The 26,632-nt window shown below is 41.6% G+C and overlaps 1 protein-coding gene across 4 annotated transcripts in view; it reads left to right on the top strand.

Annotated features, from left to right (window-relative positions):
- The window catches only part of astn1 (astrotactin 1), a 523,796-nt gene that overhangs the window by 178,224 nt on the left and 318,940 nt on the right, over positions 1-26,632 (top strand). For all 4 annotated transcript variants that reach the window (XM_047368543.1, XM_047368541.1, XM_047368540.1 and 1 more), the window contains 2 exons: positions 6,992-7,159; positions 23,948-24,032. In XM_047368543.1, the coding sequence (XP_047224499.1) occupies positions 6,992-7,159; positions 23,948-24,032 (253 nt within the window). The remainder of the gene's footprint in view (positions 1-6,991; positions 7,160-23,947; positions 24,033-26,632) is intronic.

Here is a 26,632-nt window from a genome sequence, read left to right as displayed (position 1 = left end):
ACTGGATGCAATCGGCTGGGTTTCCTTAGATAGAAAAACCTTTTATCCAATTTGAATAAAAAGCTAACTCCGACTGCACTGTTCAATTGTTAGGATTAATTGGAATGTATGTACCTGACTGTTGTGAAGTGCCTTGAGACAACATGTGTTGTGAATTGGAGCTATATAAATAAAACTGAATTGAAACTGAATTGAATTGTCTGAGTGCCAAGAAATTGCCCAACAGATTTACTTTCACAAGCAGAGCATCACAGCTAATGCTTTAAAGCTCTGCTTGATATTTATAAAAGAAACTTTATTATAAACGTCTTTGGGAATATTTCAATTGTTACTGAAAATGAAATGAAAAGGAAAAAAGAAGCTCAAAAAAGAGAGAGATGGGGAAAAAGGGGAGAAAAGGAGGAAAGAGTGGAGGAGAGAAAGAAGGATAAAGAGAATACAAGATTACACCCTGCTTGCTTATACACCTGCAGCTGTTTTTTTTTTTTTTTCTTTTTTTTTTTAAAAAATAGTACACGGTAATTCTGAATGTAAAATGTACTTAGTGAGAGGTGCAGCCCAATATAGAACATCTGTGTATCTGTCAACACCTGAAGCTTAACACCTGTGAGTATGGGTGTGGACGCGCTTTTGTATACAAGGTTTCCCCACAAAAATATGCAATAGCGAGTGTGAGGACCCACAGGCCTGCCCCATGGTCCCTGGACGGACACAGAGGAGATCCGAGCCACAGACATCTAAAGGCCCCCCAAAGCACAGGAACCCCAGGAGAACCACCGCCGGGACTACCGCAACCCTCCCAGAGAAGAGCAGTGGAGAGTCCCAGGGGAACCACCCAGCAACGAGTACACAGGCCCCGCCGGCAGCCGTCCACGCCCGAGCAGATCCAGCCATGGACCCAGAGGCCCAAGACCCCGGGACACACCACCCCCCAAGCAGAGGCCCGACAGATCCCAGGGGAGTGAGCCAGCCCAACACAAAGCACACGGCCGCGGACACCGAGAACCACAAGTACATCAGCGGGCAGAGACTCCAACCACCGGCAGGCGGTGTGGCGGGGAGAAAGCTGATCCAAGAGTGGGAGCAGTTCAAGACCCAACCTGATGCAAAAAAAAAAAAAAAAAAAAAAGAAACTGGCACACAGTCACAATCACCCACTCCCACCCTCATGCATACACATAAAATCACTCACACCCAACGTAAGGATAAACAATGGACGTCATACACTCACTCACACTCCCCATGCATACTCTATACTCCCAGGTCCAGCCCCCGGACCCAGGAGGTGGTCCCCTTCCCTCCTGGGGCAGAGGCAGGCAGACAGTGCCGGTACTGCCCAGACCTGGGTGACCCCGGCCCAGCTCCCGCCCCCTGGCCCCGAACCCAGTCCCCAACAACCTCCATCCACCTCCGGAGAGGGGGCTATGTACAAAAAAGGGGTCCACATGGCCCAAAGCAACCCGCCAACCGGAGCCGCCCCAGGACGGAGCAGTCCCAACCCCCCAACGAGCTCCGATCCCAACCCAATGAGTTTCCCACCCCCAGTGTACTCCAACAAGAACCTCCCCACAGGGCCACCCCCAACAAGGACACCGATATCGAACACATCCCCCCGAACCTAAAAACCACAAATCCCCACCCCCACAGGGGCACACCCCCACAGGTGAACTCCGTGGCCGAGAAGCCGATGAAGCCACACCCACACAGCGCAAGCTCCACACACAGCCCCGCTCTAAGAACCCCCGCCGCACCCCGCTCCCCCACCACACAGTGCGCCGCAACGGCAAGGCAAGGGCCCTGCGCAACGCCACCCCCGCCCACTGGCGCAACAGGGCAGACCCCACACAGCACCACACCCACAACCAGACCCCCGACCCCACACCATGACGGACGGGACAAACTCATCCACCAAGAGGTCCCCGGCCAGCTGCAGGCACCCAGGGCCAGTGACCCCACCACGCCCCCCTCAGCAACGAAAAAACACTACGCCACTGCAACGACCGCCCAGGGAGAAACACTATCCAGCTCAGCTCCACCATCGCTGCCCAGCCAATCCAAACGTCAGTGACCCCACGCCCTAGAAGTGGACACAACCCCTCCACGCCACCCCCCAGTCCACCGCCCCGGTCCCCCCTCGGACAAGACAGCCAGCAGAGCAGCACACCTCCAAGCCCGCCCACCAACCCCCCCAGACAGTGCCAGCAGCCCCAGCCCACCAGTCCACGAGAGGGATACATGGACCGGCCGGGGACATGGGCCATGCAGGCCAACCACTCCAGGCCAAGCAAAACCCGCCAGCCGTCCCGGTGCACAACACATGACAAGACATGCTCTGCCGCCCCACCCACCCGACCATCAAGCGCAGGCCAGCACCCACCCCGGGCCAGGACCACAGAAGGAAGCAGTGGAAAGAAGGCCACGGCGGCCCCAGTTACTGGGCACCCCGCAAACCCCACCCCCAAACCCGGGGGCGCCCCAGCCCGCCGGCCACCTGCACCCCCGCATGGCCGTGGTGCGCCATGCGGGGGTGCGGGTGGCACCCCCGCATGGCCACGAAGCAGTCCAGCCGGCCAGCCCCTCCATCAAACCCAATCAACGTCGGCTAAGACCACCCTGCCGGAGCCTGGCACCCCTCCAGCCGGCAGACCAGGGCCCAAAACCAGGGACCGAGATCCAAGGGAAGCCAAGCGATCCCGAGAGAGCCAAAACGCCAGTCCAGCACCAGACAATCCCCAAGACCCGACCCCCAACCCCAGCCCAGACCCGACTAGAGGGCCCATTCCCTCTCCCAGCCTCCGACCACAGATGGGAAATAGCGAACGGGGGTGTGAAAAGACCCCAAGCCTGCCTCCGCCAGCTCAAATGTGGTGTTGATGCGTGTTGTTGTAGTGTGCATTTAGAAAGAAAAATGGTGGGGAAGAGGGTCTGACCCCCCCCATTCTGAACCCTCAATGTTTACATGCAATTATACCCTTAGAGGTGAGTGCAGGCACCAGAGGTTAGGCTACTAGGATATCCTTCCCTCCTGATGCCATTGAGTGTGCCCACCCCCAAGACCCTACATGTGAATATCATGAAAATGTTATAAGTGAGAGTGTCTAAGTTGTACAATAAAATTGGGGCACAGCCTACCATGGGACCGCAGAGATGGAAAACACTTGCGGCACTCCGATGGCGCACCCGCACCCCAAGGCCCTCCATGAGTGGTATTGTGATGGAGCTGGCAGGGGGAGGTGTCCGGGGATCGAGTCCCAACAACGGAGGGAGGCATAGGAACATCTGCCGGGCAAAAAACTAGGGACAGGTAACAGGCCCCGAGAACCAACTGAAAACCGGGACCAACGTCCCCAGCCCCCCCTGGAACCACCCAGCCCCTCAGACCCCGATCCCCAGCCCCGTTACCCAGTCCACCGCCCGAAGTAGCCACCGACCCCCAACAAAAAGGACCCAGCCAGAAGCGCCCAAGCGGCCAAGAATGCGGCCCCACTCCAAACAAAGGAGCAGACCAGCCAGCCCAGCACAACCAAAATACGCCACACAAAGGAGGGCACATGACCAGCATGCCCAGCCACCCCCGAACCCAAGGGGCATAGCCAACAGAGCGCCCAGCCCCCGAAGCCCGGCACCAGACAGCAGCCACAACCAGGCAAGCAGCGCAACAAAACACATCCCACTCCAACACCAAGGCCGCCACCAAACCGCACCCCACCCAAAACGGCAGGCCAACCCAAATGCAAGCTCCAGGCCCTGATAGGTACATGCACCCCCCCCTATAGACAGGTGAACCGGGACCACCGGGCCAGCTGGGCAGTCAAGCAGACCCTACGATGCACCACCCCGCCCACTACCATGCCCAAGGGAAAGACGCCGGCCCAGCAAGCTGAAGGGCGCCACAGAAAGGCCCCAGTACACGGAGCAAAGAGGTCACACCCCCATCCAGATACACAGACCCACCTACATCCAGGTCAGCCAAGCAAAAATGATAGGGCCAAGCCAGACCCCAGATCCCCCCGAGCCAGCACCACAGCAACACCACCCATCCTTCTGTGCATTCGTAGGGGCACGGCGAGGACCACTAACCCCAGAAACCATCCAGCAAACAAGCAAACCCCACCCCAGTACGAGGCAGAGAAGCCCGACGCAAGCGCAGAGCCCAGCGACGCCCGCCCTAGCGACGCCCGCCCTGCCGCACCCACGCCCGGAGGTCAGAGCCGCTGCGCATAGGACCACCACCCCAACACCACAGCACGCCATACAGTGGAGGACGGAATGCAGCAAAGAGCACCCAAAGCAAAAGCTGCAAACAAAGCTCACACTGCGCAAATGTGCCACCACCAGCCCCCCAAAAACGAAGCCCCCCATGAAAGTGCACCCCCATGAAAAGAAGACCCGCACCATCCAGGTCCTAGAACATGCCCGACACCCATACCCTTGCCAGGAGCAGGCCCACAAGAGGACCCTCTCCGTTGACCACAAAAGGCAAGAGAGCCCACATAGCCAAAACCAAAACCCATCCGGAAGCCGAGACCAATCCACCCCGAGACCAACCCCGGCCAGCCCGCAAACTCGAACCATACAGACCCTTCCGAACCCCCTCCCCCAGACAGAAAAGGGACCAGCGTCAATAACCGGAACCAAGACAAGGAACCAGAAACCGAGCCGGAACCACCCAAGACCAAACAACGCCCCCAACTATCCAAGGCCAACCACCCCTCCCCACCCCAGAAGGAAACCTACACCCACCCCAACATTCGAACAACTCCCAGAGCACATAAGACATTGGACACCCAGGCTGACCTCGCCCCACCCCCTCCCACAGACCCTCCTCCCCGCCAGCAGAATGTGCTCCTTGAAGGAAGGAGGAACATTTTCTAGCCTAAGCTAATCATTAAAACTATGGATGTCAGTCTCATAGTTGGACTTAAAATGACATAGAATCAAACAATGTAATACATGATTTAAAATAGAAATTAAATTACAAAATACTGTTTTCTTTTTAATGGCTTCTTACATGTTTGTAATACCATCTAGACCGGAAAGTAAAGGCGTTACTGCAACCTGGTAGTGCGCATGTATAGACTGCCCTGTCAGGATTCAGTAGCAGCCAAACGTAAAATCTGCCAATTTTGTTTAACTGCCAATTTTTTGGCGTGTCTCTACAAAAAAGTTGAAATGTAGGGACGCAATTTTTAAATATTATTTCTGCTTTTTAGTTATTGGCAAATTATGTTAATTCCTATGTAGGTCATATAATCTGTTAACTTTATGGATAAAATGTATAGTTGTAAACAAAGCTTACATACTTATTTATTCATGCCAGTCTACTGGGTTGTGAACAACAAATGCATCCTCACCTCAGAAAGGCATGATTTAGAAATTCCTTAATCTACCCTGTATTTAGACTGGATTGGTAATGAAAAAGAAAACAGTAGCTGCCAATGTGTTAAGGAACATAAAAAAATTATGTTGTTAATTATAGCCATTTATTATCTGTCTAAAGTATTAGTCATTTATCTGTTTTGAGTTTCACTATTAAGGCTTCCAGCAAAGACTAAACTTAAAGCTGACCCTTGCTTATTTAGTTAAAATCTTTATCCTATTCAAGCTACATTAATTTAGCAGTTTCTTTGAAGGTTGGGCAATGTCAACTTTGCATTATAATAATAACCACAACACCTATCAGTCAGATTTGAAATTTCAAATCTAATTGATAAATATGGTGATCAATAGAATTTTCTACTTATATCTGTTTATATTATAAACAGAAAAGGTGACTGTGGCTCAGTAGGAAGAGTAGTTGTCTTGCAATCAGAAGGTTGTGGGTTTGATTCCAGCTTCCTCCTGCCATATGTCAATGTGTCCCTAGGCAAGGCACTTAACCTCAAGTTGCCTACCGATCTGCATATCGGTGTATGAATGTGTGAGCGTTAGTGAGTGCCAATGGGTGAATGTGGTGCTAGTGTAAAGCGCTTTGAGCGGTCTGTATGACTGGAAAAGCACGCGCTATATAAGTTCAGTCCATTTACCAAAAGTTCACAGTTGTGGCCTAGTTATCTATTTCGAAGCATCTGTAAGTTTTTTACATACTTAACTGCTTGTCTGTGCTCAAAAGATACAATTGAATTTACTTGATAAATGGCCTGGATTGGGTGGCATAGTTTCTTTTCTTTTTACAGCATATGTTGGTCAATTGTGCTGACACTAAATATACTGCTACAGTAATTCATCAAGATGTATAAGCAACAACAGAATGCTAATCTGTTGCTCTAATTCAATGCAGATCTAATCAGACTGGCGGTCAAGTATTAATTGAGCGGTTAGTAAGTAGGATATCAAGAGAGCAAGGCTTCATGAAGGAAAGCACTCAATGGTATTTGGTAAAGATGCAGTTATTAACAACTACATACATTTAAAGCCAAACTGTAGGTGCTTGGAAACCTTGTAGAATTAAGGCTCCCATACAAATGAACTTCTAATCCTATTTCTGTCTGGTGTTATAGTTCAGTTATAGTGTTGCTATTTTAATTTATGACATTGTCCAAATTGTAAATAAAATACATGCATGCGGTTTGTGGTCTCATAAAACAGCAATGATGGCATTGTTAAATGTATGCAATAACAGTCTCTCACTGAAATGCCCCTGTGGCAAAAACTCCACCGTGGAGTCACAGTTTTGTTTTTGGAGCCACTGTTGTAGCTTGTGGAACTGGGTTTTTCCTGAAATGTGGTTTTAGATTTTGTCATAAGTCTATTGGAAGAAGGTATTGATGCAAAAAACACTCACTGTGAAAAAAAAGTTTTAACCCAATCAGCAAATTTGCCAGCTTAATGAAGCTTAATTATCTATGACATTGGAATTCTTGGAATTCTTAACAATTTTTGCTGGATTTTTTTTTTTTTCATTCTGTCACTTTATCCTCACTTTTCGTCAATCTCCTGTGCTATTTTCCTTTAGTGTGTTTCATACCTGTGGTCTCTCCAATCCCTTTAGGATCAAGGTTCATTCTGCTCCAGGGGAGCCAGTTGGATGCTTCAGATTGGCTCAACCCAGCCCAGATCTTGTTATACTACCAGCAGAATGCCAGTGGACCTTGGATCAATGAGCTGTGCGGACGACGCCTACTGGATCCTTGCGAACACCAGTGTGACCCAGAGACAGGTTAGTCCAGAGCACGACATCATGGTTAGTGTTGGTTTTGTACTCTACCGAGAGTGTAACGATAAAACCTTTCTTAAGAAAGTAAGCATGTTCCCAGTCCTTCATTTGTTGCAGAAATGTCTTTTAGAACGTTATATTTACATGATTCTATATGTACAGGGTGTTCTTCTTCACACCCTCTGTCTTTTATGGGGATTTTATCATATATAGTGTACAATATGACATATGCCTTCAGATTTTGTCAAAGATTGGTAGTTCCCAACCTTGCTTTTATCAGAGTAGCCTTTTTACATCAACAGAAACTGTACACGGATTTACGTTCATTAAGGAATCAGTTGGCAGTATGTAGCACCTATATCAGACTTGTTTGTATTGAGTGATAAAAAGTTCAACAAGGGTACAAGAGAATTAGAGAACAACCTTAAAAATCTGTAATGCCAGTTGGTGCATATAAAATCTTTATTTGATGGTCCCAAAACATTTGTTTTCATCCTCCACTTTGAAATGGGTATTTTACTCAGTATCAGCTTGAAAACAGGTCAGTTCTTCATAACTCAAGATAAATGCAAATTTTTCTAGACTTAGCTATATACTGTCACCATTTCGAAAATGGTTTCAGGTCTTTTTCCAAGATGCTGAAGCAAGCAAACCTAGATAAAAATGTGTCAAAAGGTGTTTGAAGTTACATCAATGCAGTGGCACGTCACCAGGATTTTGTTTTACATTCAGAATATAAAATATGAATTTCAATAAAACTATAAAACAAAGCTGAAATCTTTTCATGAATTCCTCTAATTTGAAGTCTCTGCACATTTAGCTTTATTTAGTAAAGTGAGCATAACAAAGTAGCTAATGGATTCTTAAGGTAAAACCTACCCTTGGTATTTTTTCCAAGGATTATCTTTTTTTCTTCTTTACAAAGTCAAATTGCCAACAAAAGAAAGTAAAATGTGGGTCAGTTTTAGCAAAATTCTCAGGATAACTTTAAGTACTCACCCTGGTCAGCTCTCTTTCAATTAGCTGTACTAAACAAGCACATTCTGGGGAGTTTGTCATTGTTGTGAATTTTAGCTTTTTAACTTTAACTTTTTTAGCACTCTGTTGATGCTTTGTTTGGTTGTCTTTCTTCGCACTTTTAATTATTTGATGTTTTAAATATATTTGCAGATGGATTCTGCATGATTAAATTGCTGATTTTTCCAAGAGGAACAAGTTGGTAAAAAAGGAGATTGCTTTGGCCTGTTTGTCGTGTTTTCTTTAGCTGCAGAGTGTGTATAAGTTTCAGGAAAACGCCCTGCAGTTAGATGACTGATAAATGAGATTGAGTGGTATAAGTAAACTTGATGGCATGCCTAAAATATGATGAATAGAATGTGAACCATGAAGAGGAGCAGCAGCATGTCAATAAGCTATGATTGATGGGACATCAAAAAAAAAAAAAAAACAAGCAGTCAAGGGCAATGTTGTTATAGTCTTAACAGAGGTCCAGTTTGCAGATGCCAAACAATCCTATACACACAATCAGCAAATAAACTATTTCTCACGATAGTCAGAGATAAAGCTAAGCCATAATTCTACAAAGATTATCTTCTATAATTCTACAGTATGTCATATTTAACATATGGATTAAGGGTCCATGTGCAGCCACTGTATTTAATGTTTTATTAAGAAAGGAGTCCACATTCACATTGCTATTAATGAGAATAGTGTCCTGAAAAAACATAATACTTGAACACAAGTTGTCTCACAAGTTCTTCATCACCTTTTTTTCAAGTGAATTTGATCTTTGCAGCTGGCAAATTCAGAATGGTGAAGCCTGTTAAACAACATTTTAGAATACATTTTGTTGTTAACAAGTTAAAAAATGAAGTGTCTGCCTTTAAAAAAATCTATCTCTGAAATATTAAAATAATATTAATAGTAAGCATCATGGTAAAATTGTTTACAATTTATATTGTGGTATTGTTTAGAGGCTACAACAAGTCCTATGTTGTTAGTTATTTATGTTAGAATGACTTTGGTAACTGACATTTTTTCATCTCTATTTTTGTTATTGTGATGAGCAAACAGTTTCTAAGTGAGGTGTTAAAAATTGCACATTTTCTATTTCAGTGGAGGTGCTGAGAGTAAACGTTTGTCCTCGCACAAAAAAAAAAAAAAAAGCATCTGCTCACTCATAAAAATAGTCCTGACTTTGAGTTAAACAAAAAATATGTAGGGGTCTAAAACATTTCTAAATAAAGTAAAACATCTTTTTGGTTCATATTAATTAAAGAAATATGTTTTGTGCTTAAAACAAAAGTATGATCTGGATTATATATAGTGTAAAAGTCTTTTTTTTTCTGAATGATAATTGTGCATAGCACCCAAAGATAATAGGACTCAAACAAATACCAGTTTTGTGTGTATTAAAATGTTTTCGGTTGCTGTAAACACATCTACAGATGGTCAGTTAAAACAAATTCTGCAAAAACTAAAAGGGTTTATTCAGCCTGAAATTAGAATATATGTAAAATATATGTAAAATATACTTATGTAAAGCCTTTTTGTGTTGACCGGTCAGAGTGCCTTAGTACTACTGCTGCATAAGCTCACCATGTAGTACTTTTTTTCTGACACAAGCTCTGATAGAGCTCCCATATCACAGCAAGAGTGAGCATTAGTATGCTGCCCAAGAGGACTATAGGAATCAAACCATGGGCGGTTCTTGACTGGGGCCAACAGTTGTCAGTGTAGAACTGGTCCTGGCCCCTGTTATTTCTCAGTTATTTGTGTCTTCTCCATTCTTAGTTGGATTCAAATCTAGTGTCAGAGTTTAATATTTATTCACCAGTTCCTTCCCATTTTGCTTTAATGTTTCAGAAAATGTATTATTTTCTGCATTTTATTTACAATAGGAGAAGTGTGTGAAAATCCCTGTGGAGACATACCAAAATATTATGTTCTTTAGAAAAGTGGAAAAACAAAACTGCTTAAAATGTAAGTTACAGAAGGTCAATTTCTGAAAGTTTATGATCTATCACTCAGTTACAAAGTAAACTGGCTAAAGCACATTAAAGTTGACTTTCAGGGATGTCCAGATCTTCCTACTAGCAACAAAATCCATATTGTTTAAGAGTCAGCATTTGTTGATATCGACTCTGGCTCAGGTACTTCATTAAAATTAACTTCATGTATATGCTTGAAAACTTAAATATGTGATTTTAAAGTGCAGTGAAATGCTTACCTACAATTTATCAGTTTCCATGTTCTACTTTATTGTGATAAAATAGAAGATGATCGATGATGATTGATGATATTCCTGGCGGTGTGGTATGTGTTTTGTTTTTTGACAGTGATACATATTTTATCCCAAGAAGAGTTTCTGCAAGATGGCCTTTTTTGCTTCCGAAGATATTTCTGACTTTGTATGTCTTCAATAAACTCATATCTTGCTCTGGCTCTGATGATGTTCTTTAGGAAGCAGTTTGCTGAAGCATGTGGCTACTGCATAGCATGTTGACTCTATGTTTTCTTAAGACTCTGATAATTTGCCTGATCCACAAGTTTAGACAAAAACAAATCTAGTTATTAGATATGATGAATGTCGATTAACTGAATTCAGGATTCCCATACTAGCTTTAAGTATGTATCTGAAAAAAACACTATCAACAGACATGTTGACTGTATCTGATTGTGTCCAATGTTTTAGTTTTTTGGCTTGAGTTGGATTTAGAAACACATGAACTGAGGGAAACATTACTGCCAAAAATGAAATGCCTTTATTTATTTGCATCTTACTATTGCATGACACAGAATGACACATTTTAATTTTACATGATTTCTTAGAAAGGCCTATGTAGTGAATCTGTCAGAAATGAGTACAGGAAAAGATTTTCAGTTTAGAGCAGAGGAAATGCCTCCCTTGTTTTCATGCATTATTTACCAGAGAGAATCTTCCATGGCCAATGCAGAATATATTCTGCGACCTTTAAATAAATAAAAAAGATAGAATTTTATGTTTTATTCCAATTACATTTGGAGTCATTCCTGAATGTTACACTTGCACAGAAACCTACACTGCCCATATTTCTTCACGTGATACATAAATAGGATACACGGTCTGTTTATGCATACTCCAGTTTCCCAACTCTCCTGTGAGAGAAGACAAAATATTAAGTTTAGTCTGAATAATTAGATGACTGCTGTAATTAAACTCTAATAATCACTTAGCGACCACTTACCCATAAAGTCACATTGAGCATCTGGGTGCATTTAATGAAGAAACCTTGAGTACTTTCATTAATAGTTACTACCCCAAGCATCGACAGACTAATTGCTTCAGTCCACTACATTACAGACACCTGCTGTGGAATTTCTCAAGGACTATGTCCAGTAGCACCATGTGTTGACATTGTTTCCAGGTCAAAATGAGTTCAGTAAACAGACTTTTTGTGGACAAGTAAAGACTAAAGAGGCATCTTTAGCCTTTACTTGTCCACGAAAACTTTGTCTTCTTTTTGAAGCAGACACAAAACTGTTTTCTTGAATGTAGGTTTGAGTCCAGGAAACATATTTTTCAGCTTTTTCTTTTGTCACTTCCTCAGAATCTCTATTGACCTGTTTGTAATGCCTAAAATAAAATGTAACATAGTCTTTATCACATTGTTTAAATTGTATCCTCCTTCCTGCTGCTGGAGATACAGATGAAAACCTGAGATGGGTTGTGACATATTAGTGCTGATCATGCACAACATTAAAAGAGGCAGCAGATGCTTCAGTGCATGCTCTGTCCCTTCTTGCAGAACTCTAAACCTTGGTGCTTTGGGCACTGATGCTTATAGTCTGCTTTCACCAAATTCCTTTACTCTCTCTGTGTACTTGAGCTTGTGTGGCACTGTTAAAAAATTAATACAGACACTTTTAGCCTTTGGAGACATGTGTGACCACATCATCCCATTCTGACAAAAAAAATGTGACTAGAAAATGGATCAATGTGTGTACATCAGTTTGATGAGCTGAATAATTTTGTGCCCAAGTGACACAACGGCAAATGAAGTGCAGACTTCTGGCACAGTTGTTGGTGCCCGCATGACTTCCAGGATTTCTAGAAGTTTATCTGTGCATTTTGCCACGCCTCGCTGACCTAAATACAGTAAGCACTTTATAATGCTAAATATGGAATGAAAAAAATGTGGAGAAAAATGTGTGAATCCCAAAATATGGCTTAGTGTCAGCATATTGAGCAATTAAGGAAGGGAACACCTTGCAAGTATAAAACAAGTTTATACTGACAGTCACGACCTGAGACACTAATGTTGTAGCCATTAAAGCAAGATGAGACAATTAGCATTTTCAGCAGCTGCACAGTGATTCCAATTGTTGTAGCATGTTAAATTGGCTGCAATTATTAAACTTTAGAGCTCATTGCACACTCTCTTGGATTTCTGATTTAAAAAATGTTAAAATGTACATTTGCTAGTATGGTGTTAACAAAACTGCTGGAAATTAAATTCAGATCCCTATTATGTAATATGTAATATAGATTAATACAGATCTATGACCTTTTTCAGTTCGGTTTTTTTAAAAACAGCCCCTACTAAAACTGCTCTTTTATAAGTCTATTACAATCTTTTAACATCCTATACTGGGATAATGCTCATCCAGGACCTTGGAACAGGATTATTTAATGGTGACAATAAATGGCACAGAGCACCGCAGCTGATCACTCACATTTTTTGTTTCATCTTAACAAAACTGAAAAACAGTCAACCTAATACTATTGGACTGTATATCCAACTATTGTGAGCTGATTTGCACAGCTTTGTTTTGCACAAATTATGTGCTGTGTTTACTATGGCTCTGACACTGACAGTAGCAGTTCTGTGGCAGATCATTAAATATAGTCCTTTCAGAGTTACATTCAAGAATGAGTCAGGCTTTTGCTTTCTTTTGTAAACATAGAACGGTAGAAATTCAATTCAGTTTATTTATATAGCACCAATTCACAGCAAATGTTGTCTTAAGACAGAAAATGTCAATTCAATCCAAACATACAGACAGATTCCAAGTCAATTACATACATTCCAACTTATTCCTAGTCATCAAACAATGCAGTGAAGTTCAGTATATCATTCAAAATTGTTAAAGAATGTCTAATGACCCCCAGCAGTGTGCATCAAGTCACTGATTTCAGCAATCCCTCATACTAAGCATGCATGTAGTGACAGCGGGAAGGAAAACTCCCCTTTAAAGGGAAGAAATCCCCAACAGAACCTAGCTCAGTGTGAGCAGCCATCTGCAGTATCCGGCTAGGGGTTTGAGAAGACAGCATACACAGAATAAAGAAAAACTAAAAAGTTAATGGCAGTAGCGGCTCATTTAATGGCTTCATCTAAACACAGCTAAGCAGATAAGCTCTGAGCCTGTTTTCAAGTCTGTAGGATGAAAGAGAGGACGTACGGTTAGTTGTAGCCAAAGCTCAGCTAATGGCTACGTATGTCTTGGAGAGAGACAGGGTGGAACGCTTCTTGTTAAGTAATGGCCCACGTTATATGTGTTTACATAATATGCAAGTTTTCGTATACCAATAGCGATGGCTATGATTAAATGTTTTGTAGATGAGTGCAGGTGGATTTTTCTGATTTGAATCCCCTGGTAACTGATATCAAGATGACAAATGTATAGATTAAATGGGATTTGTTGCAAATTTTAATGGAGTCCAAAGACAATACCTCTGTTGGCTGTACATTTTATTTTATTTTATTTAGTCTGAGCTTTTGCTTCTTCTTCCCAAGCAGTGTGCTGAGATATAGCAGTGGTTGTAAAGTGGTGTAAAGTGGTGTTAGGCAACACACTTAGTATTCTTTGATTAATAATTTTTACCATAAAATGAAGTAATATTTGTGTCACATATTTGAAATGTATGTATCTATGCATATTAATATGAACAAACAACATCTTCATTATGTTTTCACCTCTCAAACTATGAAGCATTCTTTTTTTTGTTTTAGTGGTCTTATATAAATACTCAGTGACAAAAACCTGATGTCTGCCACTTCCTACCTGACCCCAGATCTCACAGCAAATTTCTCAGAACATGGTGCCCTTTGCTGAATTAGAATTTATTCATTCTTGTCATCATATTTACATTATTAAATTCAGTTCAATACATTTTATGTACAGAGCACCAATTCATAAGAAATGTCATCTCAATGCACTTTAAAACATAAACAGTTCCATTTCATATCCAGAAATACATATTCAAACCAATCCAATGCAATCTAATCCTATAGACAATTTCAACTTTGAATAAATACTTTCCAATTTGATTGTGGTTATAAAACAGTGCAGTAACATTCAGTTTATAATGCTATGGCTCGTTTACAGGTCTGTGTAAATCATCTCTTTTATCTCTCCAAGTTATTCATTATGCTGCTGCCAGAATAACACAATCTAGAAATTGTACTGAAATTATTCCCATTGTATATGCTTTACTCCGGCTCCCGGTGGAGTTTAGGACCCTGTTTAAATTTTGTTCGTTTACCTACGGAGTTCTGAATGGTTGTTAACTTGTTCCTGTTACAAAATTAAAAAATACTGGGGCAGAGCCTTTTAGCCTGGGGCACCAGACTAATATAAGTTTGTTTAACTGACTCTGTGGACACTGTTAAAATGTAGTTTAAAACTATTTCGCTTGACCAAGCTTCTTTTGATACTTTTATTTACTGGAGTTTTTGTCAATTTCCATTCTTGTAGAACACTTTGTAACCATGTGTCTATGCAAAAGTCTTTATAAATATATTTTAGTTGTTTACTTACTTGTTTCTTTATTCCTATTTACCAGAGCAGCAAAAACAGCAGTCATGCATAACATCTGCATCTTGTGCATGCTGGGAATGCTGCCAATTCAGTTGTTGTTAGAGGATCTGAATGCTTTAATCTAGGTGACCATAGAAAAATTATTAGATACTTTACGCAAGGATGACGGGATGGACAGACTGAAATAATGTAGCTACTGTGAACATCCTTTATGATAATCTTTTTTTCAAGTGTATTGGTGTATGAATGTGTGCACGCAATGTGGGTGAATGTGGCTCTAGTGTAAAGCGCTTTGAGTGGTCAGTATGACTGGAAAGGCGCTATATAAGTTGAGTTCATTTACCATTTGCCATTGAATTAAAAAAAAAACACCTGTCCAATAATTAAAACTGAAATTTGGTTTGTGTATAAATCTTATACAGTAAAGCTGTAACCAAGTGATTTGTGTTTATAGGCTTAAAAAGAATATTTTCTTACAATAAAAGAAACCTAGTTTATTAATGTGATTTCAAATTTTGACCTAAAATTTATATACATTTCTTCATGCTTACTGTGCACAGGACAATAAAGAAAACTGTAAAACATACAACTAACTGAGAAATATTTAAACCATGATTGATGGAAAAAATAGTAGTATTATCATAACATGAAACCAAATATAAAATATTTATCCGTTTTCTATACTTGCTTCTTTCATACAGGGTAATGGGAGAACGGGTGCCTTTCTCCAGCGTTTTATGGGCGAGAAGCGGGGTATATTCAGCACAGGTTGCCAGTTCATCGCAGGGCAACACAAAGGACAAACAACCATGCACACACCCATTCACACCTAAGGGCAATTTAGAGAAACGCATCAACTTAATAGTCTTGTTTTTGGACTGTGGGAAGAAGCTGGAATACCTGGAGAGAACCCATGTATGCATGAGGAGAACAGGCAAACTACATGCAGAAAGACCCTCGGCTACAAGTGGAAACTAGGACCGTCTTGCTGCAACGCAACAATGCTAGGCACTGCGCCACTGTGCAGCGGTGACTATAAAGCATTACAAGAGTGTTTACATGATCAATTTTATCAAAAATTGTTGAAAATGTTTAAACTATATTCAATGGAGTTTCGCTTGGATAACAACTTCATCATTTGGGTTTTATATCTGTCAATGAATATAGAGAAACTGTCTCTTGAAATGGAGAGTCCTCTGCTTACCTCCTGCTGTATTCCCTGCTGTGGTAAACCCTGATTTAGCAAATGCATAAAAAGGTAGAGAAAAACAGCAGGTATATGCTGTCATAGTGAGGGGAAAATAACACCAGAAGAAGCAAACAAGATTTATAAAAATACAGAAGGTGTGGTGCTCTATTTGCTGTTTGTAGATGGAACTCCTGTGATGCCTGACTTTTTACATCATGCTTTACAGTTTATTTGCAGGCTCATCTTGAATGCGGGACTTTTTTTCCCTGTTCACCAACCAAGTACAATAGCAAAAAAGCTATTATTTTTAGTACAACTGATCCTTATCCTTAAAGACAATTGTTAAATAAAATATGCTTAATCATAGTCATTTTCTTTTTATTCACTAACATAAGCAGCAGAAGCACTAAAAGTGCTTCCTGGCAGAAACTGACAGTTGACCTTTCCATTAGCGTGGGTATATAAAAGCCCGGGTCCTGTTCTCCTCACTTGCCTCCCATTGAGCAAGAGAATAGCATGTTAAACATGTTACCACTGGATAACCTTTCTAAACCAGGGATGAAACCCCATCAATCATATTGAGTTAAGTCAGTGCCTTTCTCCTAGGAGCTGACAGTGCAACAAAAAGGTGATGGTATTCTCTGTTAACAGGTATCACTTACCAGCATAATACCACAATAACACAGCATGAATATTGCGTTTGTACCACTGGAGAGGTATTAAATGTTCACAGAAACTATTGACTCCTATACATATAAAATCAGGACTGAAAACATTATTATTTACTGTAACGTTTTTGGCTAAATTATTAACTGTTTGGGCAGTCACTGATGAGTGATTGATTACATTTCAATAGTGGATTCTATTTATGGGATGTTTTTTTTTAAAGCATTCTTTAATATATTAATGGTTCTCCCTTTATTTTGTGTAAAGCTGCTTTGAACTGCCAGATTTATGAATGGGGCAACATAAATGTATATATATATATATATATATATGTAAACCAACCATTGTATTACATAATAATACAACTTTCATTGCCCTGCATTGCCAATGAAACCTGTAAGATTATAAGTGCTATGTTCCTTATCTTAAAGTTTATCTAATAGATCAAAATAGTTAAATAATAATAAATAGGGCTGCACGGTGGCGCAGTTGGTAGCACTGTTGCCTTGCAGCAAGAAGGTCCTAGGTTCGATTTCCGGCCTGGGGTCTTTCTGCATGGAGTTTGCATGTTCTCCCCGTGCATGCGTGGGTTCTCACCGGGTACTCCGGCTTCCTCCCACAGTCCAAAGACATGCCTGTTAAGTTAATTGGTCAATCTAAGTTGCCCTTAGGTGTATGAATGAGTGTGTGCATGGTTGCTTGTGTGCTGCCCTGCGATGGACTGGCGACCTGTCCAGGGTGTACCCTGCCTCTCACCCATAGACTGCTGGAGATAGGCACCAGCTCCCCCACGACCCACTATGGAATAAGCGGTAGAAAATGACTGACTGACTAATAATAAATAAAAATTATTTTTGCCTTGGTTTTTCAGTCAGAATGAATAATGCACAATATCTTGGTGTTTTTGCACAAAGTTCAGTGCTGTAGCTTATGAAAACAACACACTGTCACTCTGTCTGAGGTCTATGTTGAAACACTCATTATTCAGGCATATAAGCCTGAATTCTCTAAAAACCAACAATGCTATAAACCCTAATTGTCGTGAAGCAACATCTGATTTTGTTGTGGTCTTGTGTTTTCTAGTAGTTTGGAATTTCTCTAAGTTCTTTTAGTAGTTTATTTTCTATTATTTGTTATGGTTTTCTTATGAATGTTATTATATTTGTTGTATTCTAGTTCTCTTGTTTTTCTTGTAGTTTGTAGTTTAGTTTCCCTTTTAGTATATCTGTGTTTATTTATGTTTAAATACTTGTTCACCTGCGGTCTTTGTTTACTAGTTTATTTTCTCTGTTCCTCCTCGTCCTGGTTCCCTTTCTGTGGTTTAGGTTTTATTTATGGTCAGGGTTTCGTTTTGGGTTCTTTGTTAATTATTAGGTTTTGGTGTTTCTTCTGTTCCCTCTAGTTTCTCGGTGTCATATTGGTTTTAACGGATTTGACCCACATGCAGAAAGCAATTCAGGAGACAAAGTTTTTCGGTGAAGAGTTTATTTACTGTGTAGTGACATGGGCAGGGAAACTGGAACCGGGAAACCAACTGTAAAATAAACAGGATGGTAAGCAGGGAAAACTCAGGATCAAAAACTAAAGAATAATAATTCTGCCTTACTGGGATGATGGAATGATCCGCCAGAGGGTGGAGGAGCAGGGAGACCAAATAGTTGTTTACCCATGAGGTAGATGATGGTGGATAATGGTGTGCCAGAATGATAAGATGGTCCAGGGTTTTCAGAAGTTGGCGCAGTGGAAGGAGGAGGGTGGACAGGGTTCTTGAATGGTAATCCAAGGAGCGAAGAATTCAGGAGGCTGCCAACCGGTGAGGTCCAATGAAATAACGAGTCGTTAGACTCTTTGCTCATGGAGCTGGATAGCTTCTTTCCAGAAGTTGTTAATCCAGGCAGAGTTCCACACGACAAGGCAAAGTCAAGTTCTGGTAATCCTGCAAGGTAACAAAATTCAAATTACTAAAAGTTCAAGTCAAGAACAAGACAAGGTAATGTGGCTTGAGCTGTACCACTAAGGGACAACACTCTGGCAGTGAGTTGCTGGCAGCCTCCTCCTAATATACTCCTCAGCAGGTAATCAAGGGAATGAAGAACACCTGTCACCTCTCCTCCAGGTTCCTTGCCATCTAAGGGCTAAGCACAGTAAAGGCACCAAACAAACAGACAAAGCACAGATCCTCACACTCGGTTTACTTTAGTTAATGATTATTCTGGGTTCTTATGTCTCTTTTGGTTTATTATCTTCGTCCATAGTTTTGCTTAGTTCTGTTTCCTTGAGCTTTGTTATTTATAGTTTTGTTTTTGTAGTCAGGTTCTTTTGGTTATGTTCTTATCTAGCTTCCCTCATGTTTCGTTTTTTGTTTCTAGCCTTGTCACCTTAGAAACTATTCACATTCCCTCAGTTCTCTACTACCTGGTCTACACCTGAATTCCATCTCATCTGATTACCTGCCTCAGTTTCTCATTGGTCCATACTCCACTTCCCTCTGTTCATAAGCTGTCTGTTTTTGTTTGTTCCTCGCTGGTTCCTTCCGTTCGAATCCCCGTTCATATCTCTGTTCTCCACCCATGTCTATGTGCTTTTTGTACCATATTCCTGCAAAGCCAATTTTGTAAGTTGTGGAATTTTTGTCTTTGTTAAGTATCTGCAATGTTTTGCTTTGTTTTGGAAGAACCTTGGAAATAAAGCTGAAGACTCCTTTAAACATGCTGCTGCCTAGTTCTTGTCTGCACATTGGTCACTGTAAACCACAGAACGCGTCACAAATAAGCTGCTACCTGTGCTCTCTCCTTTAGCCAGGCATGCATACACTATATCCAAACTGCAGCCTAATTAAACTTGGTACTTCCTTCACCCAGCAACCATCACAGCTGCCCTGTGGTGTTGACAGGTTTGATCATTGCAGACACGTTTTGAGAACCTTGATTGTGCTACAGCAAGAGTGGTGGCAGGATAAAATGGTGCAGCAGCTGTGTTCCCTACAGCATTGTAATAACTTAATTGGAGCACTGCCAGTGTAGCATAGGCATGATAAGGCCATGGCCTAGGCATGCGACCGGAGTGGGAAGTCCTGCTTTAAATTCTTGATGACCATGCCACTGCAGTATATGAAGGTCCCAAATGTTGGATATGCTACCATTGTTATAAATTTTTCCCATTTCTACCTAGGACTGCTGTATGTGTGCCACGGTGATAATAAACTACCACTCTACAGAAGTGTTGTGTATGCTTAAAACACTCAGGGACCTCTCATACTATATCATGCATACTAGGGAGCACACTGGATTCCTAATACAGGTCCTTCTCAAAATATTAGCATATTGTGATAAAGTTAATTATTTTCCATAATGTCATGATGAAAATTTAACATTCATATATTTTAGATTCATTGCACACTAACTGAAATATTTCAGGTCTTTTATTGTCTTAATACGGATGATTTTGGCATACAGCTCATGAAAACCCAAAATTCCTATCTCATAAAATTAGCATATCATTAAAAGGGTCTCTAAACGAGCTATGAACCTAATCATCTGAATCAACGCGTTAACTCTAAACACCTGCAAAAGATTCCTGAGGCCTTTAAAACTCCCAGCTTGGTTCATCACTCAAAACCCCAATCATGGGTAAGACTGCCGACCTGACTGCTGTCCAGAAGGCCACTATTGACACCCTCAAGCAAAAGGTTAAGACACAGAAAGAAATTTCTGAACAAATAGGCTGTTCCCAGAGTGCTGTATCAAGGCACCTCAGTGGGAAGTGTGTGGGAAGGAAAAAGTATGGCAGAAAACGCTGCACAACGAGAAGAGGTGACCGGACCCTGAGGAAGATTGTGGAGAAGGGCCGATTCCAGACCTTGGGGGACCTGCGGAAGCAGTGGACTGAGTCTGGAGTAGAAACATCCAGAGCTACCGTGCACAGGCGTGTACAGGAAATGGGCTACAGGTGCCGCATTCCCCAGGTCAAGCCACTTTTGAACCAGAAACAGCGGCAGAAGCGCCTGACCTGGGCTACAGACAGGCTGATTGCCTCCATGCCACGCCGCATTGAAGCAGTCATTTCTGCCAAAGGATTCCCGACCAAGTATTGAGTGCATAACTGTACATGATTATTTGAAGGTTGACGTTTTTTGTATTAAAAACACTTTTCTTTTATTGGTCGGATGAAATATGCTAATTTTGTGAGATAGGAATTTTGGGTTTTCATGAGCTGTATGCCAAAATCAACCGTATTAAGACAATAAAAGACCTGAAATATTTCAGTTACTGTGCAATGAATCTAAAATATATGAATGTTAAATTTTCATCATGACATTATGGAAAATAATGAACTTTATCACAATATGCTAATATTTTGAGAAGGACCTGTATATCCCAGAAGACCTCATCAAGACTCTGCAAGGACCCAGGTTCTGATTTATTTAATTTTTTGTTTTATTGTTATTGCAGCAGTGTTAATTCTGTGCTAAGGGACCTTGAGAGTTGTTTAAGAAGTGCATGCAAGTATTAACTAAAAATTAGCTTTATTATTGACTATTAGAGTTTGGAAAGATTTGGAAAATCTTTGTTGTTTTTGAAACTGTAATAGTCCCTATTTTAAAGCAGAAAGGTGAAAAGTAGCAGCATTGATGAGCAGATTGTATAGACAAATTGGTAGTATAAATATCCACAATCATATCCTGGTCTTGGAGGCTTTATAAAAGCAGGCTCTCATGTTTTGCATATTTAATTTTCCGTCAAACTCAAATGCAAATGAAAGCAACTTTACCAGTAATGTACAGTGATTGGACAATGAAACTGAAACACCTGGTTTTAGACCACAATCATTTATTAGTATGGTGTAGGGCCTCCTTTTGCGGCCAATGCAGCATCAATTCGTCTTGGGAATGACATATACAAGTCCTGCACAGTGGTCAGAGGGATTTTAAGCCATTCTTCTTGCAGGATAGTGGCCAGGTCACTACGTGATACTGGTGGAGTAAAACGTTTCCTGACTCGCTCCTCCAAAACACCCCAAAGTGGCTCAATAATATTTAGATCTGGTGACTGTGCAGGCCATGGGAGATGTTCAACTTCACTTTCATGTTCATCAAACCAATCTTTCACCAGTCTTGCTGTGTGTATTGGTGCACCGCCTTCAGGCTACAATGTTTGAACCATTGGATGCACATGGTCCTCAAGAATGGTTCGGTAGTCCTTGGCAGTGACGCGCCCATCTAGCACAAGTATTGGGCCAAGGGAATGCCATGATATGGCAGCCCAAACCATCACTGATCCACCCCCATGCTTCACTCTGGGCATGCAACAGTCTGGGTGGTACGCTTCTTTGGGGCTTCTCCACACCGTAACTCTCCCGCATGTGGGGAAAACAGTAAAGGTGGACTCATCAGAGAACAATACATGTTTCACATTGTCCACAGCCCAAGATTTGCACTCCTTGCCCCATTGAAATCGACGTTTGGCATTGGCATGAGTGACCAAAGGTTTGGCTATAGCAGCCCGGCCGTGTATATTGACCCTGTGGAGCTCCCGACGGACAGTTCTGGTGGAAACAGGAGAGTTGAGGTGCACATTTAATTCTGCTGTGATTTGGGCAGCCGTGGTCTTATGTTTTTTGGATACAATCCAGGTTAGCACCCGAACATCCCTTTCAGACAGCTTCCTCTTGCATCCACAGTTAGTCCTGTTGGATGTGGTTCGTCCTTCTTAGTGGTATGCTGACATTACCCTGGATACCGTGGCTCTCGATACATCGCAAAGACTTGCTGTCTTGGTCACAGATGCGCCAGCAAGACGTGCACCAACAATTTGTCCTCTTTTGAACTCTGGTATGTCACCCATAATGTTGTGTGCATATCAATATTTTGAGCAAAACTGTGCTCTTACCCTGCTAATTGAACCTTCACACTCTGCTCTTACTGGTGCAATGTGCAATCAATGAAGACTGGCTACCAGGCTGGTCCAATTTAGCCATGAAACCTTCCACACTAAAATGACAGGTGTTTCAGTTTCATTGTCTAACCCCTGTATATTATATACGAGTACAGATAGTAGGAATGGAGAAAAAACAAAATACTGCAAAAGATTTTGCTTTATGCAGATTGCAAACATAACCTAGTAATACAACTTTGATCCGTTGCCCTGTATTGCAACATATAGAGATTTTTTTTTTTAAATGTATATGCAGTAGTTCCTCTTCAAGGTAACAAGTTTCTATGATGCTGTTTAGAGCCGTGTAGGGTGGAAAAAAACATTTTACTAATTGGGCAAGCAGAATAACTGTTGCCAAAATGGTTTTATAAAACAGTTTAGAGAAAATCTGTAATGATCCAAATCATTGTAGCAACCTTAGATCTTAAGTTGGATTTTAGTTAGATATAACCCTATTTCTAGGACTGTGCGCACACAGACACAGATTCATGCTATTTGACTGTACCATCCTCAGGAATACCTCAGAGATGTTTTACATCCACACAACAAATTAAGTCAGTAAACAAAGGTGCACAAACACATTGCACACACCTGTAGTCCTCATTATAGGGCTTGTCAGCGCTGTCCCAAACATGTGCTTCTAACTATAAGGTTTCAGCTGAACTAAAGCTTCCAGTGCATAAGCCTATAGCCTGAGTACAGGTGTTACAGTGGTTCTTTAGTTCATTGTCTGCTCTGTTCTGTCATTTTATCTTGATGGTGGGTTTATCCAAGCAAAAGCATAGTTTGCCTGCTCATTGTTCACTGTTACCAGCTATTGGGCTTCATGTGTGCTGAGGGCCCTGTTGCATTGTGTACAAGGAGGGGAGGAAACTGTAAATTGTATAAGATACCTTCTGGGATTATACTTCTGGTTGAACTGCATGCTCATGTTACGTGCTACTGGCCATTTCTCAGCACTTTGAGAGCAGCTGTATTGTACAGAAGAATTTCATTACACATGCTCCTTTGAGGAAACTGTGAGAATTTTGGACAATGTTGACTACCTCGTTAAAAATAAGAGATGATCCTAAGTGTTCTAATTGCCTCAAGAGGATCATCTTTCAACTAAAATAAAAGGGGACCAGCGGGAAATTTTTGAATTGAAAAAGGCTTGACTATAATAAACACATGATTGAAGAACCGCCTTTGTATTTTCAGGGGAATGCCTTTGCCTTGACGGCTACATGAAGGACCCAGTCCACAAACATCTTTGCATCCGCAGTGAGTGGGGGCCCAATCAGGGGTAAGTTATGATAATTGCCTCATGATGATTTGTGATTGCTCATTACCATGTCAGGGTAATACATTCGGACAACAAAGGAATCCTCCTCCTCATCAAACCAAGACTTATTACATTGGTTGAATAAATCAAAACGAAGTGTGACGTGACCATTGGGATACAATGGTCACATTAGGAGAGAGAAACGGGAATGCAGTGTCACCAAACTATTATACAGTTGTAACTACCACAGTTTGTACATAATAACTTAGACTGCAAGGTCATTAATTAGGTAAATATTTATGTGTTTTTTTTTTTTTTTAAATAGGAACGTTTTAGGCCAACAATGATCAATTAACACCGTTACACCTCCAGTTAGGTATATACATTGGTTTTAAAGTTATGGTTCAATGCTCTTCAGTCAAGACAAACTAAAACAAATGATTTAGAAAAAAACTTTGGAATTGTTTTGGTATTCAGATAATCTTTCCAGTGTACTTAAATGCACCAAATAATGCACCCAGTGGGAAAACCCTGCCATGAACAGACCAATAAAATATTGCTGTTGGAAAGACTCCCATGTTATTTGACGATGGTGAATGCTATAGGCAGCTGAATTTAGACATTAATCAATTTGTCTCCACACCAGTTTTGGGTGAGTAATGCATTTTGTGGAGAGTGAACTATGTACCTTCTTACTATGTACCTTATCACTGTGGAAAAATGCTGACATTTATCTGTGGCTCTGTCCATCTTTCTTCATTCACCTTCACTGTAGCTGAATGAAAAACTTTAACGTTCCCTAACTATAGTAATAACTGGGAATCCTTTTTGTTTTGGTTCCACTTTTTAAAGTTGCGCAGCAGAATGTAGAGTTTCAGATTTAGTTGTACGTTCTGCATGCTTTTCCACTTCTGGCGCAGCACAAGCAGGAAGCCTGTCTCAGCAGCTCCTACTCAGTCCTGAGTGTTTTTTCTTTTTAAATGTATTTTTTAGATGTGTGTTCCTGTTTCTTCTACCTTGCCTGTACATACAATTGAGTTGACCCTTTTGTGGACAACGTTTTGTTTTTCTTTTCTTTTTTTTTACGATACTTTCGTTAGCAGACTGTCCCACGGTCCCATTGTTTACACCAGCGATCAGCTGTTAGCTCTCCGTAGCTCTGTGGTGCTGAACCCACTGAGTAACCTAATGTTCCCCATAAACTGTCTCCCTGTCCTCCACTCTCTCCATCTTCACCCAATGTGTTACCAGCCACACAGAAGACAAAGTGATGGACTTATTGTATGCCAACACCATTGAGGCATACCACTCATCACCTCGCCATCCTCTGGGGGTCTCAGATCAAAGCCTGTGTATAAACCCCTTGTACACAGAAAACCAGCTGTGACACACACAGTGAAGAGATGGTCTGAGAAGACTGAAAAAGCTCTGACGGACTGTTTCAGCTCCACTTCGTGGAATTGGCTCTGTGCTCATCATGAGGAGGACATTGACAGCATCACATACCGCATCACAGACTACATTAACTTCTCTTTGGACAACACTGTGCGCCTCATGAAAGTATGGTGTTTCTCCAATAAAGGCTCTCCTCTAGTAGAAGAAGAGAGCCTTTAGATCAGGAAACAAGGTGGATTTGAGAGATGTGCAGAAAATGCTGAAAAAAAGATCAGGGATGGAAAAACAAACAAACAGAGAAAGAAGATATAGGACCAGCTCCAGCAGAACATCAGTAGGGGTTGGAAGAGCTTGAAACCTTTTTTCAGGACACAAACCAAACTCCCAGGCTGTTGGAGATTTAGGGTGGGTGGCTCCTGAGGTGCTGCACAGATCAACTGTGTGGCATCATGTGATACATGTTCAACATGATCCTGGAATCAGGATGGATGATGCCATCATCTACCTCCTGCACTACGCTCTTTCACACTTGGAGAAGCATAGAGGCAATGTGAAGATTTGTTCTTTGACCTCCTCATTGCCTATAATACCATCCAGCTCAGACCTCTGAGGGACAAGCCGGAACTGTCAGCAGTTGACCACCACTAGTCACAGTGGACACTGGACTACCTCACTAGCTACCTGCAGTATGTGAGAACATGAGACTATGTCTCTGACTGACTGGTTTGCAGTACGGGTGCCCTGCAGGGAACTGTGCTGGCACCATTCCTGTTCACCCTCTACACTGCACACTTTTCGATTAACTCCACTGGCTGTTGGTGGGAGACAGAAGGACCGTAGCAAAAATAACATCATGAAGCTGCTGCAGAACCGAGGCACTCCTTACTGAAAGACCACTGCACCCTAGGTGCACAGAGGAGCATTATCATAGATTCTTCCTCCCAGCGGCTGTAAGACTTTATATTCACCACTGCTCCCAGCAAACTCAAAAGGTGTTTACATTCCAGTAGTTTTTGCACAGTCTGTTGTTGTTTTTTTTATGCACAATTATACATTATTTCTCAAAATCATCCTACTCAGTTGCACATTTCATTTAATCTGAGTATGCTTTTTTATACCTGTACTGTATTTTTCTATATGCTGTAAATGTTTCTCTTACTGTACAGTCACTTATTCTTGCTTTATTGTTTTTATATTTTTACCTTTGTGTGAATCTGCATGCTTAA

Source organism: Girardinichthys multiradiatus, chromosome 6 (genome assembly GCF_021462225.1).
Source record: "Girardinichthys multiradiatus isolate DD_20200921_A chromosome 6, DD_fGirMul_XY1, whole genome shotgun sequence".
Classification (NCBI taxonomy): Eukaryota; Metazoa; Chordata; class Actinopteri; order Cyprinodontiformes; family Goodeidae; genus Girardinichthys; species Girardinichthys multiradiatus.
This window is presented reverse-complemented; position numbering and strand designations above follow the sequence as displayed.